Source organism: Penicillium chermesinum (assembly GCF_028974085.1).
Source record: "Penicillium chermesinum strain IBT 19713 chromosome Unknown utg000003l:1.0-5111272.0:1.0-5115320.0, whole genome shotgun sequence".
Classification (NCBI taxonomy): Eukaryota; Fungi; Ascomycota; class Eurotiomycetes; order Eurotiales; family Aspergillaceae; genus Penicillium; species Penicillium chermesinum.
Window position 1 is genome coordinate 2,870,093 of NW_026695313.1, and position 18,995 is coordinate 2,889,087.

Here is an 18,995-nt window from a genome sequence, read left to right on the forward strand (position 1 = left end):
GTGGGAGATAATTACGCGCAAGAAGAGACCGTAGGAAGGCGCCGCAAGTTGACAGCGGTGGTGTACTGTGTATTCAAGTATAAGGGCGGCAAAACCGCCGAGCGGGCGAGGCCCAACACGTGACTCCCGCTAAAGGAGAAGTGGACATTATGCCCTCCTCTCTCCCTAATCGCTGTATTGCTTAAGCCCCAACTTTTTGCTTCTTTCCCGACCCCTTTCCCTTTCCATATTTCCTTCCCTCAAAATGGCCAACGACGAATACGATGTGAGTGATCCCTGCCGGTTGCTTTCTCTCTTGCGCTTACTGACAATCTCCAGTTCCTCTTCAAAGGTACTGTTGCCTCATAAACATGCCACATGACGATGCGGCTTCCCCTCCTTCCCGGAAAACCTACCGAAATATACAAGCGATTTCTCGAAGACTAATGCACAAGCCAGTGGTGTTGATCGGAGACTCGGGTGTCGGTAAATCCAACCTTTTGAGTCGATTCACCCGCAATGAGTTCAACTTAGACTCCAAGTCCACCATCGGCGTGGAATTTGCCACTCGCTCGATCCAAGTCGACTCTAAGACTATCAAGGCACAGATCTGGGACACCGCCGGTCAGGAACGTTACCGTGCCATCACCTCTGCCTATTACCGTGGCGCCGTCGGTGCCCTTCTCGTCTACGATATCAGCAAGCACCAGACCTATGAGAATGTCAACCGGTGGTTGAAGGAGCTGCGAGACCATGCCGACGCCAATATTGTGATTATGCTCGTTGGAAACAAGAGCGATTTGCGCCACCTTCGTGCGGTTCCCACCGAAGAAGCCAAGCAATTTGCCAGTATGTTCAACCCCATTCCGATCGAGGTCAGCAACATCGGGGCTAACATGGTTCTTCACCACCTCCAGGTGAAAACAACCTTTCCTTCATCGAAACCTCCGCTCTTGACGCAAGCAACGTCGAGCTTGCCTTCCAGAATATCCTCACAGGTAAATTTGCCCCACTCGACGTGGCACCTGCCAAGCCTCCCAACTCTACTAGGGCGCACGCTTACCTGACATGTCGCTAGAAATCTACCGCATTGTTTCCAGTAAGGCCCTCGATTCTGGCGAGTCTGGAGCCAACCAACCTGGTGACCGCCGTCCGGTCATCGAGTTCACACCCCAGGACAACGAGCAGAAGCAGGGCTGCTGCTAGACGACTTAAGGGGGACCGGCCGCAAACAAGTCCTTTGATTCACAACAAGATATTACAACGACCTTGATCGGTGACGGATTCTGTAATTTGAAAGGGCGAAGACAATACACAGGCAGGATCTGGTAGAGAGCATGGGAAAGATGGGTGTATCCCCAGACATCTTGGTTGTCGGACCTTTTGTTTTCTTCTTTCTTCTTTCTTCGCCCTCTGCTTTTACTTCTTTTCTACTGCGTGGTTCCCCCCCCATTTTCTCAACGAAATTGATTACTCCAGACTTATTCTTTCGATCTTATGTTCCTTCGTTGGTGCTCTGCGGTCGGTGCAATGACCTGGATCGGGCGTCTGTGTGGCTGTGTGGCTCTGTATGCAGCCTTCCGGGAAATCAGTATATTGATTGTCATTGAAATCCCAAATGCCGTGTAGAATCCAGCCCTCCCTCAAGCTGGAGATCGGCGACCTAGATGCCATACTAGGAAGAATTTCTATAGCCTTCTGTTGGGATTTCTAGCCAAAAGCTTGCGCATAAACCTACAAGAAAGGGGGACTTCACGGCTGCACGAGCCCCCCCCGTGCGGGAGTTGGGCCCACCTGTCAGCTCCACCGGGGCAAACCTTCGATGGGCATCTTTTATCCCCGATAAGAGCCCGTGGCGGTGATTGATTCTACGAGCACAAGTCTGAATGAAGCTTCTATCATTTGGCAGGACTGTTGTTGAAATCCGGATTACTTTTGTTTTGGGAATCAAACTAAATAAAGCCTTGACGCCATAAGCAAGCCATTCGTCGCCGTCAAATATACATGCAGTCAATGAAGACTCGTTGAATAACAGAATATGCCATAATCAAAACCCACTCCGCCTCTATGCGAATAACTTTCGAGTCTCCAGGGCATCGGGTTTCCGCGAAGAGTTGTCCGTCAAGCCAAGATCGGTCCGCTTGGCCACGCGATCTGTCTGGTTATCGCGACGCTGGGAGTAACGGCCCGCCTTGCTCATCCGAATCTCGCGACGAACCTGGTTAGGGCTGACGTACTCCTTGTTTTCGTAAATGACTGGACCACCAAAGCTGCCCTCGAGAATGACAATCGGAGTCAAAACAAATCGAGGCCCGATCTCCACCAGTGAGACCTCGGGTTGGCCTTGCTGGCCCTTAGGCAGAGGCTTAGTGGCCTCGTCTTCGCCCTTTTTCTTGCTGCCTGGTTCCGACTCGCGGATCTCATAAACTCGGATCCAAATCTTGCCGTCGACACCGAAGATACCAATAATACGATCGACGAAAGGCTTCATGCCCTTGACCCCGCGCTTGGGGACACAGAAAACCCCTCGTAGCATCTCGCGGATCAAACCTCGGTACTCATTGCCAGGGCCCATTTCTTGCTCGTCGAAGGTTTTGTCGAAGACCACCAACCCGCGGCCACCCTTCAGACAATTGCCTGCGAAACCAGTACCAAGTTCGCCCATGGTGTGCAAGTTGTTGAGATGGAACTTAATTGTCGGGCCGTTGGGAGGGCGAGAAAGCCACAGGTAGAGATCTTGTCCGTTCTTCTTCGCCTCGAGGAAAAAGATCACGTTGCATGAGTGGAGGTCGGCAAGAGAATTCAACAAAAGGTTGTAGCCAGCTGTCTTCTTCTTGGTGTCTAGCTTGCTTTCTTTGTGGGTGTGGGGGAGCAGCGCACAGAGATCAGACAAGAGATGTCGGTGGCTGTGGGCTAGTCAGTAACGATCTGTGCAATTGGAGGAAACTCGGCATAGCTACTTACCGGTGTGTAACACCGCGGGAAGTGAGAACCAACACTCGAGTCTTGGGCATGAACCCCTGGGCTAGTTGCTTTTTGGCAGCAGCAACTCGATCGCCTTCATCCTCATCCTCTTCACTGTCTGTGGTATCGTCGGCGTCGTCTAGCAGTTCGTCAATTTCCATTTGCTCTTCTTCATCCAGCCCCTCGACAGGTTGCCGAGACTTCTTCTTTGAGACCGTCTTGTAAACTGCAGCCATGGTGATGGGTAGTGTTGTGGCAGTTTTCTACTCGAATCGCCGGCGCGCAAAAAGTTGAAAAAAGTTGAAAATCAACGGCAGAATTATTTCACACCGCCCTGCGTATCTACATCACGTGTCACATACTCGCAAGTTCATCCCTCTTGCCCAAAATTTCTGAGACCGGCTTTTCTTTTTTTTGCAGAACAAGAATTGGGGGGTATTGTGTAGCGTAAAGTGTTGTCTCCTTTCATATTTCACTGAGGGAATGAGGCGCACATCATCAATTGTGAATGTTCTCAGGCTGCAAAGCGCGGGCCAGCCCCGAAAATCCTTCCTGCGACACTTTCATTGCGGCAACGCGGTTCGCGAATTTGAGTCGTTGAGTCAAATTCCATTTATGACAATTCAACGCGTACAACATCCCTGCGATGAACGTATCCCCAGCTCCAACCGGACTAGTCAGTTAGCAACTTGAAGTTTCTGTGAAAGAGGCAACAAAATGTCTTACTCGACGACTTCGAAGTTATCCTTCGTATAAGCCGGCTCATGTATCAAGTGGCCCCTCTGAGGCTCGAATGCAGCAGCTCCATCTTCCCCCCCAAGTGCAACATAGAAGAGACCTGCCAGTGTCATTTGGTTCCTTAGCGCTATGCCTCATCTTGATTTCTTCCCGACGTTCCGAATTAAACTCACGCCTTGTCACAATTCACTGACTCCTTGAGAAGACAATCTTTAGCCGAAATATATCCGCAATGCTACGTTGAGCTCAGTATTTGTCTTGTAGCTCAATTCAGCTTCGCGGAGTCTGGATACTGACCAGTGCCCATGACTTTGCATAGAAAACCACATTTGCCAGTTTCGCGAGTTCCTGAAGGCCCGGGCGACCTGGTCTCTCAATCTCAACACTAACGCTTGCGGAGGGAAATTGTCGTTGAACGTATCGAATACATTCTCGAGTCACCTCGGGGATGCGGCCCTATGGCCAGAGTCAGCTCGGACATATGCCTCAATTCAGGACAACTCAAACGATACTTCGAAGTGAACCCATGTCGGGCAGGGTTCTAGCCTTTGGACATTCTCGATAAACTCATCGACTGTCATCTCAGGCAACTCATTATGATTGACTACTGTTCTGCTGCCAGTAGCTTGGCTCTTAATGATGTAACACGAAGCTGGCTCCTGCGATGCCTCTCGGAATATACATTGCTTCAGCTGGACTCCCGGTTCCAAATCTGAAATGATGTATTGTGAAGCAGAAGATAACCTAGCAGGCAACACGGAGACAAGGTGCAGCGAAAGTGATTGATATGACGCGGCTATCAGTTGCTGAAGGACCTCGAGCGTGTTAGGACAGTTTCCCCTCGTCGACGAGAAATACTCGTTGCCCGTTGTTTTTCATCCTCAGCTGGGTAGTGTGGTGTCCTACAAGAATGTTTTAATGCATTAACCCTTGGAGTTGACGTACGTGAGGCTAAGAATGAGACAAACGTTAAAATCGTGTCCATATAGCAAGCGCCCACTGCAACCAAAGCCATGACAAATCAAATTTCCCCGACCACTGAGTATGGCCAGTTGATTACTCTGATATATAGAGACCTGTTAGTGATTGACCTATTGACCTGGAGTCTTCATAGAACTGGGCGCACCCAGGGAGTCGTGATTGCCCACTACATTAGGTTAGACCGCCCCATTCACCGCTTTGCAGTAGATGAGAGCGCCTTAGAAGACTTCAAATAGATGATCTTATAGATATAGTTCCAAGTGGACTTACTAGAACGTGACTACCCATATTTAAGCTCATGGATAATGATCAAATAGAGAGCCTTCTGTACTCTACATCTTAAACGGACCTATCAGACCCAAAGTAGGATCTACGCGGTCTACGCCGGTAGACCTTATCTGGTCGTCCAGGGCTGTCATGTATAAAAAGTACTACTATCGGGCGTAGGTATAGCCGGCTATGATTTTAGGCCTGGGAAGGCAGCAGCGCAAGCATCAAACAAGTCACAATGTATTTAATTGTTCAAGTTTCAAGGCTCCCTGGCAACTTCCGACGCTGTGTGCAAACAGTGATATAAGAGTCGCAACCTCCCCTCCCCCCAAAACCTCAGGTTCTTCCTCCTTCTCTTTCTTCCTCTTCTACAGACTCCCTTTCCTCACACACTGGCTCCAGCCTCATTATCGAAACCACCGATTTATTAAGCTTCACCTGCTAACATCTATTTGAAAGAGCTCACCATGGCTTCTCTTTCGACCTCTGAACATGGCAAGGACGACGCGACATTCATGGCTGCCTGCATGGCCTGCTACGACAACGACCTTAACAAGGTAAACGGAAATCCCGCGGCTATATTCGCGTCACTATTCCCGTTCGACATTCTTTACTAATCACCATGTCTAGATTGACTTGACGGCGGTTGCCAAGCAATTGGGCAAGAATGCTAAGTCAGTTGAGTCGAAGTTCTACGCGCTGAAGAAAAAGCATGGGTTCACCATCAAAGTTACTTTTAACAAGGCCCAGGTATGAATCGCAAACACGAACCAGACGTTGGAGATACTCATCTAGCCCCAGCATGGAGGAGGTCCCTCCAAGGTTACGAAGCCCAAGCGGACACCGACGAAGACAACAAGTATGACCAAATCCAAGACCAAGACGTCTCCAGGTTCTATGAAAGGCCTTGAAGGGATGGAGAGTGATACCTCTGGTGGCTTGATGGACTCTACGGAAAGACCCAAATTGACGCCAGCTCTCGAAGACCCTTTCGAGGCTGCCTAAGCCGATTGCTGCTGCAACTCGGATTTATGGTACGGACCTGCTTCACAGCATGGAATGTGTAACTATTCCAAAGCTAACAAATGCACCATGGCAGCACGGGCGACCATGCAGAGGAGTCCAAATGAGTCGGAGAGCGGGGCTCTGGGTGATGCCATGGCAATTTTGAGTCTTTAGACCAACTTGCCTTTTTTTGCAGCTCCTGATATTTTTCAATATGCCTGAGATTCAAGCTTAGGGTACTTACTATCTATGAACGTCAAACCCCAGTATGTTGTGTGTGGAATCTCAAAATCAACTTCCAGTGGGGCAGGTTCAATCATTTTAATCCACGATTTTGCGTATAATTCTAAGGCCTTGCGAGATAGAACCTTCTACAAGCCTTGTCTTTACCGGAGAACTTATATATACAATCAAGCGTTAGTGAAGCCCCCATACTTCTGCTATAATATCGTTGTTGTATAATATTGTTCATTCATTAACAAAGTAATGGCTAGTCCTGGAGATAGTGGTACTAGTAAATCTCCTTCGCAAAGGCAATACTACTTTAAACTGCATTTGGACTGTGACATAAATGTTCAAGGTGGCAAAAAGAAGATGGTGCTGGCTTATTTAGATAGAAATATCATCTGGTTGGCTGCACAGAACGCTTACCAGTAGTCCTCTTCTCAGAAGCTCCCTTGACCTGCGCAGGTAACCTGCCAGTGTTATTAAGAATCCCCAACCCGCCTCATTCTTCTCCTTTTCAACGCCGTCTGCACCCACCCTCACAAACTAACTAAGCCACGTCAAGTACTATTCTTCGATTACCCCACTCAGCTCCAAGATGGCTCTTGATGCCCTGACTTCGGATCATCCCCATCCGACGGATAAGGATTTCGTCTTTGAGTGTTTGAAGGCATTCAATTCGAGCAAAGGGAAGGTAATTAGTTCTCAAGTGTTCTCTTGCGAAAGACGTCTGGGGTCTCTAACTAAGCATCATTTTTAGTAGATCGACATCGACGTTGTTGCCGCAGCTTTGGGTTACACGAATGCAAAGTCTGCCGCAAACCGCTGGAATTCTCTGAAGAGAACTCATGGCTTTAAGCTGGACGCGACGTCTGGAAGGCCGGTATGTATTCCTGTCCTTAATACCCTACGCAGGACAGTCATAACACACAAGTGTCGAAGAGCATTGAACCCCCTCAGCCTGCGCGGGGCCGGAAGCGTGGCCCAAAACCTCCTAGCGATGACGACAAGCCTGATGAGACCGATCACGATGCATCTCCAGACATCGCGTAAGCTCATTTCTAGGCTGTCTATGATGTCTCCGTGCGCCTCTTAGTATCCGTAAGTTTTCAAATGGAATGAACCAAGCTTATATATCTAGGTATAACTACCAAGAGAGTCTGACTAATTCCCTTGCAGTTCTTTGCTCGCCATGAAATCGATACGTCGTTGGTGAAATTTTATCATTGCTTTTGATTTTCATTGGACTCTTTTCATATGGTGAGCGTACAATGGACATCCGGAAGTGAATATTGGGTTTCTAGTCAAATGATTGGCTTTTTTTCTCCATCTACTCTCCCACAGGAGACTGCATATTCGGATTTAGCACACATAATGGCAACATAAGGCATTGCTGGGCGTTTTTGGTTCATTCCAAAGAGCTAAAAAGCATCCAGAATTACTAAAGGCCTTTAGAAAATGAAATAGGACCTTCTCGGTTGAGGTCTATGATGTTTGACTATCCCCACGATGTCCCCCAATCACGCAAAGTTGGTGCACCCGAGGATTCTTCCTAGCAACTCCCAAAGCCCCCACTGGCAGTCCGCTTGCATGACTGACCAAGTCTTTATCAACGCTGAGTGGCGGTAGAGGACTTCCGGCACTACTATCAGATACTGTTACACAGTAGAAAGTCTGCTAGTAGTCCTTGTGGAGTTTACTTGTCTCACAGTACTTATCTGAACCTTAATATTCATTGAAGCCAACTGGTATTGCCCAAATCCAGAATGGGAGTTTGCTAGATAACAATGAAGTGATATGAAAAGTTGGAAAAGAAAATTCCACGAGAGGAACTCGCTATATACCATGGAAGGGGTATCATCTCATGCGAAAGGGTGAAAAGGAAATGGACAAAACACAACACTAGAAGCGCTTCAAGATAAGGCAGGTGAAAGAAAATTGGCAAGTGCATTAGGTTCGTTTGCAGTCGTTATATGTCAGCCATAACAGATTCCACTATCTTCCGCTTGTAATTAGAAATAGCACGTTCTTTCTTCTGCATCTGTGCCTTGAGTTTCAAATATCGTTGCTTCCAGGAAGCCTCGGAAGTGGGATGGTCGCTATCCCCTTCATTTGAGTCCAGGTCTCCCAAATTATCATCATGATTGTTCTTCGACGGAGGCACTGAATTCGAAGTGGTAGGTTCGAGGTCACCCAAAGTGATTTGCATGCAAAATGGACCAGAGGACCTGTACTCAAAAGTGACATTATATCTCGGTCCAGTATCATTATGTTCGTTTGGTCGCGGAGTTCTGCTTCTCCCACCGGTCACATCCATGGAATCATCGAAACGTATGACTATAGATGTCAAACGAGCGGGTCCAAGTCCAAAATGATGGCTCACTCCAAGTTGATAAGCCAAAAGGACCGATGAAAAATCAAGCGGTAATTGGGAGTACATCGGAGAAAGATTGGCCACCAGTCCGGAGGCAAGAACATGCGCTTCGTCAGAAGTCAATGGTGTCGATCTGCCAATCAGCCCGGCACGCATCAGTTCAGCGGAAACAGCGCGAATGATGTCGTCCATTGAAATTTTGGCCACCGGCCCCGCGATGGCCGGGAGCGCACTGGAGCCTTGTCTGTTAGACCTATTTAAAGAGTTCAATTGTCGGTTGTCTTGGTCATTGGGACCGTGGGACACCATGACTTCATTCACTCCGTTAACGAGCACGGTGGGAGGGGTGGCGAGGCGGACCGGCGCCCCTAGATGCTGCGGAACCTGTAACTGGAGTTTCCCCGGTCTCCCTTGGTGGGCTGGAGTGGGTGATTGATCATATGACGAGCTCGATACGACATGGACGGCTGCCTCAGAATCCACCACCAGTGGCGAAGACTGGGTGGTAGGATTTGGTGGGACCAATGATGGGTCCCGGGTAGGCTGAACCTGGAACGTGTTGAATGATCCTGAGCTAGGCTTGTTTGGAGGTCTACCACGACTTTTGCCGTGAACCAAGCCGTTGCTACTGGGCCATGCGGACGAGACAGCCGGTCCATGTTTCCGTTTTGACCGAGCTCTCTCGCCGGATGATGGGGTAATCGCAGAACGAGGTTCGGCAGACATGAGCACATCTGTCGGCGGGTGGCTTCTAGGGATGATTGCGGATTGGGGATATGCGGGCGAATGCTCTCTGTCGTGTATCCTCCACCGTAAGTCTTGCCCCTGGTGTTCGGAATTGCTGGGTGGAGGGGTAGGATGAAGTCGCAGTCATCCACGGATCATCTTCGGGGAAGGCACTGAATGGAATGGCACTCTGAGGGAAAGTGACCGAATGATTCGCAAAGCTGCCTTGGTGCAACCCCCCTACAGAGGTATCCAAAGACGGCCGCTTGACAGATCTGTCTTCTTCGAGATCCCTTTCGTCTGCTCTCTTCCTTCCACGTTTAGGTTTCCATTCTGGGACCAAAGCCCGCAGAGCCAGATCTTCCTCTAATGGGACGCCATCCCGAGACTCACTTATGAATGCCCCGGATGGAGGAAGTTGTGTGAAGTAAGGATGAGGATGTCCGAGGCAAAACTCAAAAAAAGCATCCACGTGCATGGCTCGCATCCATCGCTGTTGAAGTCAGTGAGTATATTGTGATTATGTGCGGACGATGAGGCTTACTTTAAGTCTAACAGCGTACTGCTGAACCTTCTGTGTACTTTGCTTTTTCTCCATTGACGGAGGCTCAACCCCGAGCTCAATTGCTAGCTGGATCCATGTTTTGAGCTCTTTACTATCGAGCTTGCGAATCAATTCAAATAGAGTGAAGACGCTGAAACTCTTCCCATCACTGCGCGGCGGGCAGCGAAACGTTTTCCGAAGCTCAGAGGTATCGACAGAAGACGGAACATTAGGGTTGCAATAAAGGATAAACATCACATAGGCATCGTCGATAGTATCATCGGTGATATCCCGTGAAGGTAAAATGCGAGATTCCGCTTGATCATTGTCTTTCAATACAGGATGGCGCATAGCATCAAAGGCCGGTGGAGACATCGATGGACCTGAGCGAGCAGCAGAGATGGGGATGGCTGAGCGTATGCCTCGAGGAGTTTCTTTGCGATGCAACGGGGGCGATTTGTTCGCTTCAGCCTGGCTCCGAGCACTCCCCAATGAGGAGGCACTCCTTAGAGAGGACTCCAGTGCTGGCGGATACCGGGCATACTGCACCATTGGCGACACACCCATTTCACCCCGGTTTGCTCGATCATTGGAGTCCATGACGGCCGGGAACGTGGATTCCATGGAGTTCGCACCGAACCCCCAGCCCCCCGGAGCGGCCAAGCTCCCAGGACCAAATAAATCAAGGCCCGATGAGGGTCTCTGGCATAAGAGGAGGTGGAAGCCTCAATGTATCATAGAGGAGGGCGGATGCAGGTACAGGGAAGAGTCCAAGAACTCGGGAGGCGCGTCTCATTTTCGCAGCTTAGGAGTTCTATTTTAAGCTCCAAATACACTAGTGCCAGCGAGCGGGGTGTGATGGACGCCTGAACCTTAAGGCCATAATGCATCAAAGCGCCAGTCTGTATTAAGGCTAGCGTCGCTGAACCTTGTTATCGATAAGGGAGATCGATAACGATAAATGATAGCGCCTTCCCTGGCATCTGTAGACAATTGAATCACCTTCCTCTATCCCTGCTTCTTGTCCTTTCGACTGCAGGTACCCCCCGAATATCTCATCGCATCATCCGTCCCACCATCAGCTGCCATTGGAGCCCCATCGGTTTTTGCCGAAATGGCGCGTCGGCGCTCAGCCGGAGCGTCCGCGCGCCCTGTTCGCCAGTCCCGTAACCGGGTCACATCTTACAATGAGGATTCCTCATCCGACCTACAAATCTCTGACGAGGAGTCGACTTCTGTCACTCTGCGTCCGCGCATCAGAAGGAATAATCAATACCGGGAACAGTCTACAGATGCTGAGCTTGAAAGCGATGAACCTTTTGAGCCTGGGACTCGACTTGATGAACCAGGTCCTACCAATCCAATTCGGGCGCCAGCTAATAAATCGCGTCGCGTAACTCGTTCTTCGACAAGCACCACCCCGAAAAAGCGAGGCTGGACTGGCCCCCCTTCAAGGGCACCGCTGCCGAAGAAACAATACACAGTGCCGACAGTCAGTTCTGAAGTCATACCTCCGTGGCAAAGTTTGCCATATCACATCCTGCTTGATATCTTCTTCCACATATCCTACCCACTTGGAAATGACCCAAAGTTAGCCAGTACCTTAGTGGGTATAGCGCGACTATGCCGCGCCTTCTTTGAACCAGCAATGGCTGCTTTGTACTACTCGCCGCCTATTACCACTCCATATCAGGCGCATAGATTGTTGATTCTCCTCACGACACCGCTCGAATTACTTCTCATGAACTATGCCCAAAAGATCAAAGAGCTTCATATAGACGCCGAGACAATCCTGACCTACAAGAGTGGTCGGCTTTTGGGTTATTTCCGACTCGAAGACTTGCTCGCGAGATGTCCTGCACTCCACACATTGCGAATCTACCATCCCGATGACAAAATCATAGGGATCCCTCCCTGGGCATTGAAGTCCGCGAAGTGGAGCTACTCGAACAGTCTCTTTGCTGCTATTGAAAGCTGTGGCGTTCGACTCCGGCGCTGGGAATGGAATGGTCGTTTTTTTCTCCGAGTCTGACGATGATCCGATTCCCCGTATAGAATCCTGCCATGATGCTCTGTCATTCAATGGCATGAAGGACCTTCGGATGATTCGTCTCCAAGGCTCGGGCGACTTCGATCATGAAATACCGGTGAATCCCACGACCGAGCTAAGCCTTATTCGTGCGCTAGAGGGTCTTCCGCAGCTTGAACGTTTGGAATTTGTCGAATGCACTCTGTTGACCAATACGATCCTGACGCAATTGCCCTTAGGGGTGCGGTTTCTCACAATATGTAATTGCGATCGTCTAACGGCGCTTAGTATCCAAGACCTTTTAGAAGCCCGCGGCGACCAGCTTCGGGAACTGAATCTGGACCACAACAGATATATGAGTATGTCCTTCGTGTCGAGTCTGGGCCAATTATGTCCTCACCTTGTGAAATTCCGGGTGGACATATCTGCGCGTGATACATCTGTCTACCACGATGTCGTGCCCGTCTTCTCTTCTCTGATCGAGCCCGGCCAAGTGCCCACCTGGCCCGAAACTTTACAGGACCTCCAACTGGCTAACCTGCGCCATTTGGATGCTGCAAGTGCGGAGGGTTTCTTCAACTCACTAGTCGATGCAGCTCCTCAACTGAAAGATCTCCGACGATTGGAAATTAGTGCGATGCCGGAGATCGCCTGGCGTGACCGTGCTCGTTTTCGGTCGCGTTGGATCGAGCGTTTTGAGCAAGTGTTCCTGCGCCACAGCCCGCCCCCCAACCCCTATCGACGGTCCCTACGGAAGAGCCACCGGTCTGGAATTGCTAGTAGCTCCACCGCAGACAACCTTGAACAAGCCGATACCAATGAGGGTGGCAGCCATCTACCTCCTACCCGTCATAGTCAGCGGCTCGTTGAACTCACCACTGTTGGCGAGACTGCGAATGAATCTCAGGTCGCGGGTCACAGGCAGGGCATGTGCGACCAAGTCATCATTCGCATTGATAACCGGCGCCCCACTGATACCCAGTTGACCGAGAATGATTTCCTGGATGCCGAACCCAGTGGTGATGAGTCTTGGAATGGTGATGATTATGAACCAGCAGATGAGCCTGCCTGGACCTGATCGCCCAACATGCCATGTCATCTGTATTTGTCTACGCTGTTTAAGTTCACCGAGTTGCTTACTTATTCTCATCGTGGCCTCACGATTTCTAGGGCATGTTTGTCTGCTATTTCTCAATTTTCTTCTCCTTTTTTTTCTTTTTTTGTCTTTCTCCTGCTGTCGGCGTCTGGTATTTTTCATGGCTGGCACTTTCGTTATCAGGGCGGGGTTGCGGTAGAAGCGGCGTTTTTCCTGGGGGTTGCAGGGAGGACTTCCATGGGGTTCCTGGGCATTAAGAAATAGGAGATACCCTACCAATGGAGTTATAGATACTGCTTTAATTGATTATATTCCCCTTGTCCTCTCTCTCAAAACTTACAAGTATATCATCGCCGTTGGGCGAGCGTTGTGATCGCCAAGCCAAGCCTGGGGCCCCACAGCGATCGCCCAAGCGCGTTCGGGCATCACATCCCTCCTGTCCTCTGCGCAGCTGTTCTGCCCTCTTCATCCTTCCAACAGAATGCCTCAGGATGAGCCGGCAGACACAGCAGGCCCGTCGTCTCCCCCACCTCGACTCCCCGAGGGATGGTGAGCCGGACTCCGCGATCTTTTATCTTTCCCCGCGATACTGACGTATCTGTGCCCAGGCTTCCTCAGTGGGAGGGCGTCCAGCGCAAGTGGTATTATGTGCAGCGAGCCACAGGCAAATCACAATGGGAGATCCCGACAGAACCAGTCATCCTGACGCCTTCGACGACGCCAACATCTATTGGCACTGGGCCTTCGCAAGCTCCGCCGTCGCGACCGTCCACCAACAGTCCGCAAGTCTCCCTTGTACGAAAAACATTGGCAGAGAAAATCGAAGCCGCGGTGGAAAAGTCAAGAGCATCTGTATGGACCTAGCTTCTATGTGCCCAAGACGGGCGTTAGAACAGTGGTACTGATAGCACTTTAGAGCTCCCTCGATGCGCAGCTCAATGAGCATTCGGGGAACCCCATATCGGGGCCATCAGGAGCTACCAACTGGTACCCAGGGAATACTGGACACAACATAGGACCTGGCTTCCCCCCCAGAGATGGGTCTGGGAGAGGGGGCTATGTGCCGGTAGGTCTGTCTTTGTTTACATTCGCGATTCTGGCATATTAATCGAGATTCCACAGAGCCTCCATCCGGAAAGCTCCCTGGGAAACCACTTGGCGGACTCAGCGGCCTACTACCCGAGCCACCATCAGACACATAATGCAAATCATCTCGCATCGCCCTGGTCCCATGTGCCAAATCCCCACGCTCAGCCAGCAGGTGGTTATATGCAGCAGAATGAACAACACCAAGGCCCGTTTCGAGGAAATCCTGCGGACCCTCTACAATCACGCTATATCTCTGAATTCCCTCCGTCACACTTGACAAGCGGACATTCTCAAATCCTGGGCATCGGAGCACAAGTCCCACAACCTCAGTGGCAATTGGAACAGAAGAACTATCCTGGTACGTCCCAGCCGAGAAACGCCACTGCCGGGATAGGCTCTTCCAATCCATCGCAAGACTACTACAATCCATATTCCACGCCACAAGCATCATCGGACCATGCTCTTCGGCCATCTCAAGCGTCAAATGCTGCCTTTCACGCGGCTGAATTTGGTATCAAACAAGGCCTTTCTCAAGCACCTAGGGAATCATATTCAACTTCACAACTTGCCAATTCCACCAATCAGCATCATCCGTCTGGAATCCCCATGTCTCGATCCCATTCATACCAGAGCAGCAACGGGTTTCCTCGGGAAGGTGCCTCTGCGTATGGGGCAATCGGAGACCGTCCATACAATGGATATCCGACGCAAACCGTGACTCCACAGACTCAGTATCCGGCAATGCATATGGCCCGAACAGAATCGGGGACAGGGTTCAGCTCAATGGTATTTCCCCGCACCTCTGACTCACATGGCGCCCATTATTACCAGGACCCCATCATCCAAACCGGTATTCATCAATATGCACCTCCTAAGCCACAGCAGGGGCATGTGACCCATGCAAATGATTTTTCAGGAGTTGTGTATCCATCGACAGAGGATCACATGGAGCAGCAGCACGAGCCGCCTGGCACAGGTCCGAGTCGTCCTCGGACGGCGTCGTCGCATCCGCAGTTTGTCAGTGGACCATGGGCATCGTCCACGCCACCACAGCCTGCCCAGCAACCGCAGGCTCGGTATGATTGAGCAGGATTTCTTCACGTTTGATGTTTAGTTTAGAGGACACTTTCTGTCCATGATTGGGTACTAATGGGTATTAATGCATCCTGGTCCTTACACCTTCTAGGATGGTGGTCATTTCTTCTTGGCGGCGGAATCTGAAGCCACCTCTTTCTGTATGTTCTTTTGGCGAAAGATGAAGCGATGCCCTGAGTTTTGTTCTTCAAGATAGTCGAGCAATCCAACCAGTCTTGACGAATTTGCTGTATGAGATGGAAGGGGAAGAAACGGTATGCTTTGGGAATCAATCAATTCCCCCTTGATACCTCTTCAACGCTGTACGGACTTGATCGTTGAGTAATTCAAATGCCCGGTGAATATTCTCTCTCTCCTCTGGGTCCATCGGGAGAATGTCGGACAGAGAATTAATTTGAGACCGGAAATTGTCCATCGTAGTTTCCATCTGCTCGCAAGTACGTTCGCATGTTTCTCCCTCCACCATCTGGCACTGAGGACGGCTGAGGTCACGCCGAATTGGTTGAATAGGAGTTTTCGGGAGAATATCATTAGCGTCATTTGCTTCTGAGCTTGAACGCGTTGGCGACTCGGACAATTCACGGCCGTCATCCTCAGTCTCGGCAGTTTCACCGATTGTATCAACCAGGCCACTGTTTCTCTCATTTACTACAATTCGGCCTGTGTCTCTGGGACGTTGCGAAGCCCCGGGCGCGTCGTCATTCGAGCTCAGGAGGGTTGGAATGCCCTCAGGACTCGGATGCGCCAACTCCCATTTCAATAGACATCGGCGGCACGATTGCCAAGAATACGTCCTGCCTGTAAGACCATGAAGCCCAGCTGACATTTGAGTCCAAAATGACTTCTTCATGCTCTGAAATGAAAGACCGTCCCTGTTCTCTAGGCAGAGCGTGATCAAAGTGCGTCTCTCTGCGGATGACAAAGTAACACCGCGTCGCGGCCTGCTTGTGTCACCCACGTTGGAGACTGAAGCTTCCTCTGAGGCGGGTGTCCCAGATATTCGGACTCGAGACATACTTTCGAAGACAAATCCAATGAGGAGGCCATAAGTGCCTGGTGTTTGGGATGTTGATTGCAGATGGTTTCGTGGCGCGGCGCATGGTCCCGATTGAGACTAGCGCCATTTGTATGGGGACGCGGGGACGTTTCCTCCTGAATTTGAAGGATTAGGAATGTATCATTCCCATGTTTTTCGAGTATATTCCAGCATCTTACATAGTTCTATGAAGAAATGATAAGTGAAGGGCTCTTCAATGCTTATTTACAGTCATCTTCACGTCCCCATCCAGGTGATGCATTGGGTACCTTGAACGAAAGCCCACTCTTGAGCGTGGCACGAATCCATTCGCAAATATAATTAATGACGGAGCTGGATCCACTGTTTAGTTATTTCCCCCATGTCCTTCGCAATACCTAGAATCTTAATCAATAATCTCTGCCTTGGAAGAGCGTCGATGATAGTTTCAGGCTTGCTATGGTCGACCTCCTTCGGCGCAACCTCGCTGGGGAGCTTGTTTATTGTTTCAGCCTCCGCCAATGCAGTCACCGTGTGTTTTCCTTGTCCCAAACTGTGCTGGACGCTGAACTTGCCGCTATGGCCAGCCGCCTACGCAATTTGCATTAGCGGAACGTACTAGGATGATTGCGACGGTATACATAACCTCAAAATGGTGCCCTTCTCAATGTAGTTCGTTGGAGCCATGATGAGATATTGGATTAAGGAATACTACTAGTGATAAATTTCAAGAGGAACCGTAGATGGTTCACGTTGATCTGAACTGAAATGAAAACACGAAATACATTCCTCATGCGCTTAACGTAGTTTGAAATCTCAGATTCATGCGGAAATAAGCTCTTTATAGTATTCATTGCGGGTGTCAGTGCCACAAGGCTGCGTGCTTGCAATACGGGAGCTAGAAGAGCCATCAGATCGCCACTTCCACCCTGATCAGCACCTTTTCCTCCCAACTTCTATTTTTCATAATCGTGGAACCGTGCCTCGTGTGTTCACCACTCAAACTCCTGGGGTAATTCAGTACTATGCCGGAGTCGGAATGGCTGAAGGCACGTACCTCGGTGTGCAGGGAAAGCAGGGGCCCGCCGTCGTGTTGGGGGCTCATCGCCGCCGCCCGAGTCGCCTCAAGAAGCGCGGTGGGACCGCAAGCACCAATACCGAATTTTAGTTGAGCGGAGTCTGCTCGTAAGATGCATTCATTGATGAAACTTTCAACGTCCGGTCTTCCCTTCCGTGTATCCACAGAATAAAACTGCTGTGACTCTTCGTCCTTTCCTTGTTCCAGATCGCCCTCTGTTCGCAACTCCAGATTGGAAGAATCAGCCGAAATACTACTTTCTTGAGAAACGTAAATGTGGAGATTGACGAATGGGGACTGGAGCTCTTTGAGCTCGTCTTTGAACCAGTCCAATGACCCTGTGCATGGGTTAGCCTTCAATATACCAATGCTAAGAGTCATGATGGGAACAGACCATGATGTTTCACAGTCCATATGAAGTCGATTGTCTTGTTGGAGCCTGTCGCAGCGTATCGCTTTATCAAGTCCAGGGCGATGCTGAAAGTAAATGTCGCCCCGCTGCCACCTGCGACCAGGATAACTCGATCAAAGTCGAGGTAGTCTGGTATTTGCCCATAGGGGCCATCCACGGAGCAACGCACTCGCGCTGCCTTTCCAGATTCTTGGCTTTTACAGGCGAAGTTGTACAGATCCCGTGTAAAACCATCGTATGGCCGGACGAGGAACTCGACGGGGTCAGTACCTATCATCGTGAAGGGATGTGTCTCGAAGGGTCGCATTGATGGCAGCCATAGGAAAGCGTGGGAGCCAGCATGACGACTGTGGATAGAACGATTGAGCTTGATTCGAACCGCTCCATTTACCGGGGTGAGAGTGGCATAGCTTCCAAAGAATCTCCACAGAAGCTTAGAAAGCCGCAATCCTCGTTCCAGGACCCAAAGCGCTGCCACAAATATGACAATCTTCAGAACCCCTATAGAAAGGTCCGGCTGGTGGAACCCCAACATAATGAGAATCAACATGAACAAAGTTACATGGATCACGTAGAAGGTCTCATAAGACCACCTGGGAAGTCCAAGAGTCGAAAGGAATATAAGGACCATCGAGAGCGCAGCGGTTGCTCCGGCTATATCTGCTCTCTGCCTGAGGTAGAACAAAACGTCTTCTTTTGCAGAGGTTATAATCCATATCAGGGCATGGACTACAGCAAGGAGAATGCAAGTATAGCCAGCCATCTTGTGCAACGGCCGGAGCTTCTCATATGAAGTACCGGAAAGAGGCGCGAGAGGGGTGTGACGAAGGGCAAGGAAAACGAGGAAGACAAGATTAGCGACGGTCATCCTAGATCTCTGTGTTAGCTCCTCGACCTTCTAAAACTCTGAGATCCTTCGATTCATCATACCAGCCGAGGCGCTTCGCAACCTATGTGCGCTGTTAGAATCGTTGTTTCAGCGCGCTTGAGGAGAGAAATACCTCTGAAGGTTCCATCAAGTCGACATTCGTTAAAATGAGTATGAGGTGAAGGCTCCAGTACAGGAAGACAGTCGATAGCTTTTCAAGGTGTATCCCCGCGATCTTAGATCCCAATAACTGCGCGGTACCACTGGAGAACGTTGGTTAGATATGGAGCACATAGTGCGATGGGATCGGCCTCGACATACCGCTTCAGTCCATAAAATGTGCTCCGATACCAACCTGGCAGTGATGCCTTGCCATTATATCTCAAAAACAGATTCCCTGTCCAGTGTATTACAATAGCTATAGCCATAACGGCGCCAATCGCTATCGCAAAGTATCTGGCCGCCCACGCATTGTGAGAGAGGCTAAGGGCTTCAGACTCCATTAGA

The 18,995-nt window shown here is 50.1% G+C and overlaps 12 protein-coding genes across 12 annotated transcripts; 5 read left to right on the forward strand and 7 right to left on the reverse strand.

Annotated features, from left to right (window-relative positions):
• Nucleotides 1-244: 244 nt before the first annotated feature.
• Nucleotides 245-1,185, forward strand: N7468_004012 (Rab family GTPase; the record flags this gene model as incomplete). The annotated part of the gene is made up of 5 exons (XM_058473309.1): nucleotides 245-265; nucleotides 319-331; nucleotides 439-828; nucleotides 897-977; nucleotides 1,058-1,185. The coding sequence occupies 5 exons, from the start codon at nucleotides 245-247 to the stop codon at nucleotides 1,183-1,185; spliced, it is 633 nt and encodes a 210-aa protein (XP_058332312.1).
• An 859-nt stretch (nucleotides 1,186-2,044) lies between these two features.
• N7468_004013 (ribosome biogenesis protein BRX1) lies at nucleotides 2,045-3,179 on the reverse strand (the record flags this gene model as incomplete). Its single annotated transcript, XM_058473310.1, has 2 exons — nucleotides 2,045-2,885; nucleotides 2,944-3,179. 2 exons carry the CDS (start codon nucleotides 3,177-3,179, stop codon nucleotides 2,045-2,047), a joined length of 1,077 nt encoding a protein of 358 aa, XP_058332313.1.
• Nucleotides 3,180-3,441: 262 nt separating this feature from the next.
• N7468_004014 (pfkB family kinase) lies at nucleotides 3,442-3,794 on the reverse strand (the record flags this gene model as incomplete). The annotated part of the gene is made up of 2 exons (XM_058473311.1): nucleotides 3,442-3,616; nucleotides 3,670-3,794. 2 exons carry the CDS (start codon nucleotides 3,792-3,794, stop codon nucleotides 3,442-3,444), a joined length of 300 nt encoding a protein of 99 aa, XP_058332314.1.
• A 157-nt stretch (nucleotides 3,795-3,951) lies between these two features.
• N7468_004015 (pfkB family kinase) lies at nucleotides 3,952-4,696 on the reverse strand (the record flags this gene model as incomplete). The annotated part of the gene is given in 3 exon segments (XM_058473312.1): nucleotides 3,952-4,137; nucleotides 4,194-4,496; nucleotides 4,514-4,696. 3 exon segments carry the CDS (start codon nucleotides 4,694-4,696, stop codon nucleotides 3,952-3,954), a joined length of 672 nt encoding a protein of 223 aa, XP_058332315.1.
• A 703-nt stretch (nucleotides 4,697-5,399) lies between these two features.
• Nucleotides 5,400-5,937, forward strand: N7468_004016 (uncharacterized protein; the record flags this gene model as incomplete). The annotated part of the gene is made up of 3 exons (XM_058473313.1): nucleotides 5,400-5,489; nucleotides 5,563-5,682; nucleotides 5,728-5,937. The coding sequence occupies 3 exons, from the start codon at nucleotides 5,400-5,402 to the stop codon at nucleotides 5,935-5,937; spliced, it is 420 nt and encodes a 139-aa protein (XP_058332316.1).
• An 823-nt stretch (nucleotides 5,938-6,760) lies between these two features.
• On the forward strand, nucleotides 6,761-7,215 carry N7468_004017 (uncharacterized protein; the record flags this gene model as incomplete). The annotated part of the gene is made up of 3 exons (XM_058473314.1): nucleotides 6,761-6,856; nucleotides 6,926-7,045; nucleotides 7,105-7,215. 3 exons carry the CDS (start codon nucleotides 6,761-6,763, stop codon nucleotides 7,213-7,215), a joined length of 327 nt encoding a protein of 108 aa, XP_058332317.1.
• Nucleotides 7,216-8,131: 916 nt separating this feature from the next.
• On the reverse strand, nucleotides 8,132-10,430 carry abp2 (putative ARS binding protein Abp2; the record flags this gene model as incomplete). Its single annotated transcript, XM_058473315.1, has 4 exons — nucleotides 8,132-9,085; nucleotides 9,133-9,361; nucleotides 9,415-9,755; nucleotides 9,807-10,430. 4 exons carry the CDS (start codon nucleotides 10,428-10,430, stop codon nucleotides 8,132-8,134), a joined length of 2,148 nt encoding a protein of 715 aa, XP_058332318.1.
• A 490-nt stretch (nucleotides 10,431-10,920) lies between these two features.
• N7468_004019 (uncharacterized protein) lies at nucleotides 10,921-12,913 on the forward strand (the record flags this gene model as incomplete). The annotated part of the gene is made up of 2 exons (XM_058473316.1): nucleotides 10,921-11,818; nucleotides 11,862-12,913. 2 exons carry the CDS (start codon nucleotides 10,921-10,923, stop codon nucleotides 12,911-12,913), a joined length of 1,950 nt encoding a protein of 649 aa, XP_058332319.1.
• Nucleotides 12,914-13,412: 499 nt separating this feature from the next.
• Nucleotides 13,413-15,106, forward strand: N7468_004020 (WW domain-containing protein; the record flags this gene model as incomplete). The annotated part of the gene is made up of 4 exons (XM_058473317.1): nucleotides 13,413-13,480; nucleotides 13,540-13,783; nucleotides 13,848-13,997; nucleotides 14,054-15,106. The coding sequence occupies 4 exons, from the start codon at nucleotides 13,413-13,415 to the stop codon at nucleotides 15,104-15,106; spliced, it is 1,515 nt and encodes a 504-aa protein (XP_058332320.1).
• Nucleotides 15,107-15,383: 277 nt separating this feature from the next.
• On the reverse strand, nucleotides 15,384-16,130 carry N7468_004021 (uncharacterized protein; the record flags this gene model as incomplete). The annotated part of the gene is made up of 1 exon (XM_058473318.1): nucleotides 15,384-16,130. One exon carries the CDS (start codon nucleotides 16,128-16,130, stop codon nucleotides 15,384-15,386), a length of 747 nt encoding a protein of 248 aa, XP_058332321.1.
• A 342-nt stretch (nucleotides 16,131-16,472) lies between these two features.
• N7468_004022 (uncharacterized protein) lies at nucleotides 16,473-16,773 on the reverse strand (the record flags this gene model as incomplete). Its single annotated transcript, XM_058473319.1, has 2 exons — nucleotides 16,473-16,721; nucleotides 16,750-16,773. The coding sequence occupies 2 exons, from the start codon at nucleotides 16,771-16,773 to the stop codon at nucleotides 16,473-16,475; spliced, it is 273 nt and encodes a 90-aa protein (XP_058332322.1).
• Nucleotides 16,774-17,122: 349 nt separating this feature from the next.
• N7468_004023 (uncharacterized protein) lies at nucleotides 17,123-18,991 on the reverse strand (the record flags this gene model as incomplete). The annotated part of the gene is made up of 6 exons (XM_058473320.1): nucleotides 17,123-17,137; nucleotides 17,188-17,546; nucleotides 17,603-18,489; nucleotides 18,551-18,570; nucleotides 18,622-18,751; nucleotides 18,810-18,991. The coding sequence occupies 6 exons, from the start codon at nucleotides 18,989-18,991 to the stop codon at nucleotides 17,123-17,125; spliced, it is 1,593 nt and encodes a 530-aa protein (XP_058332323.1).
• Between the last annotated feature and the right edge of the window lie 4 nt (nucleotides 18,992-18,995).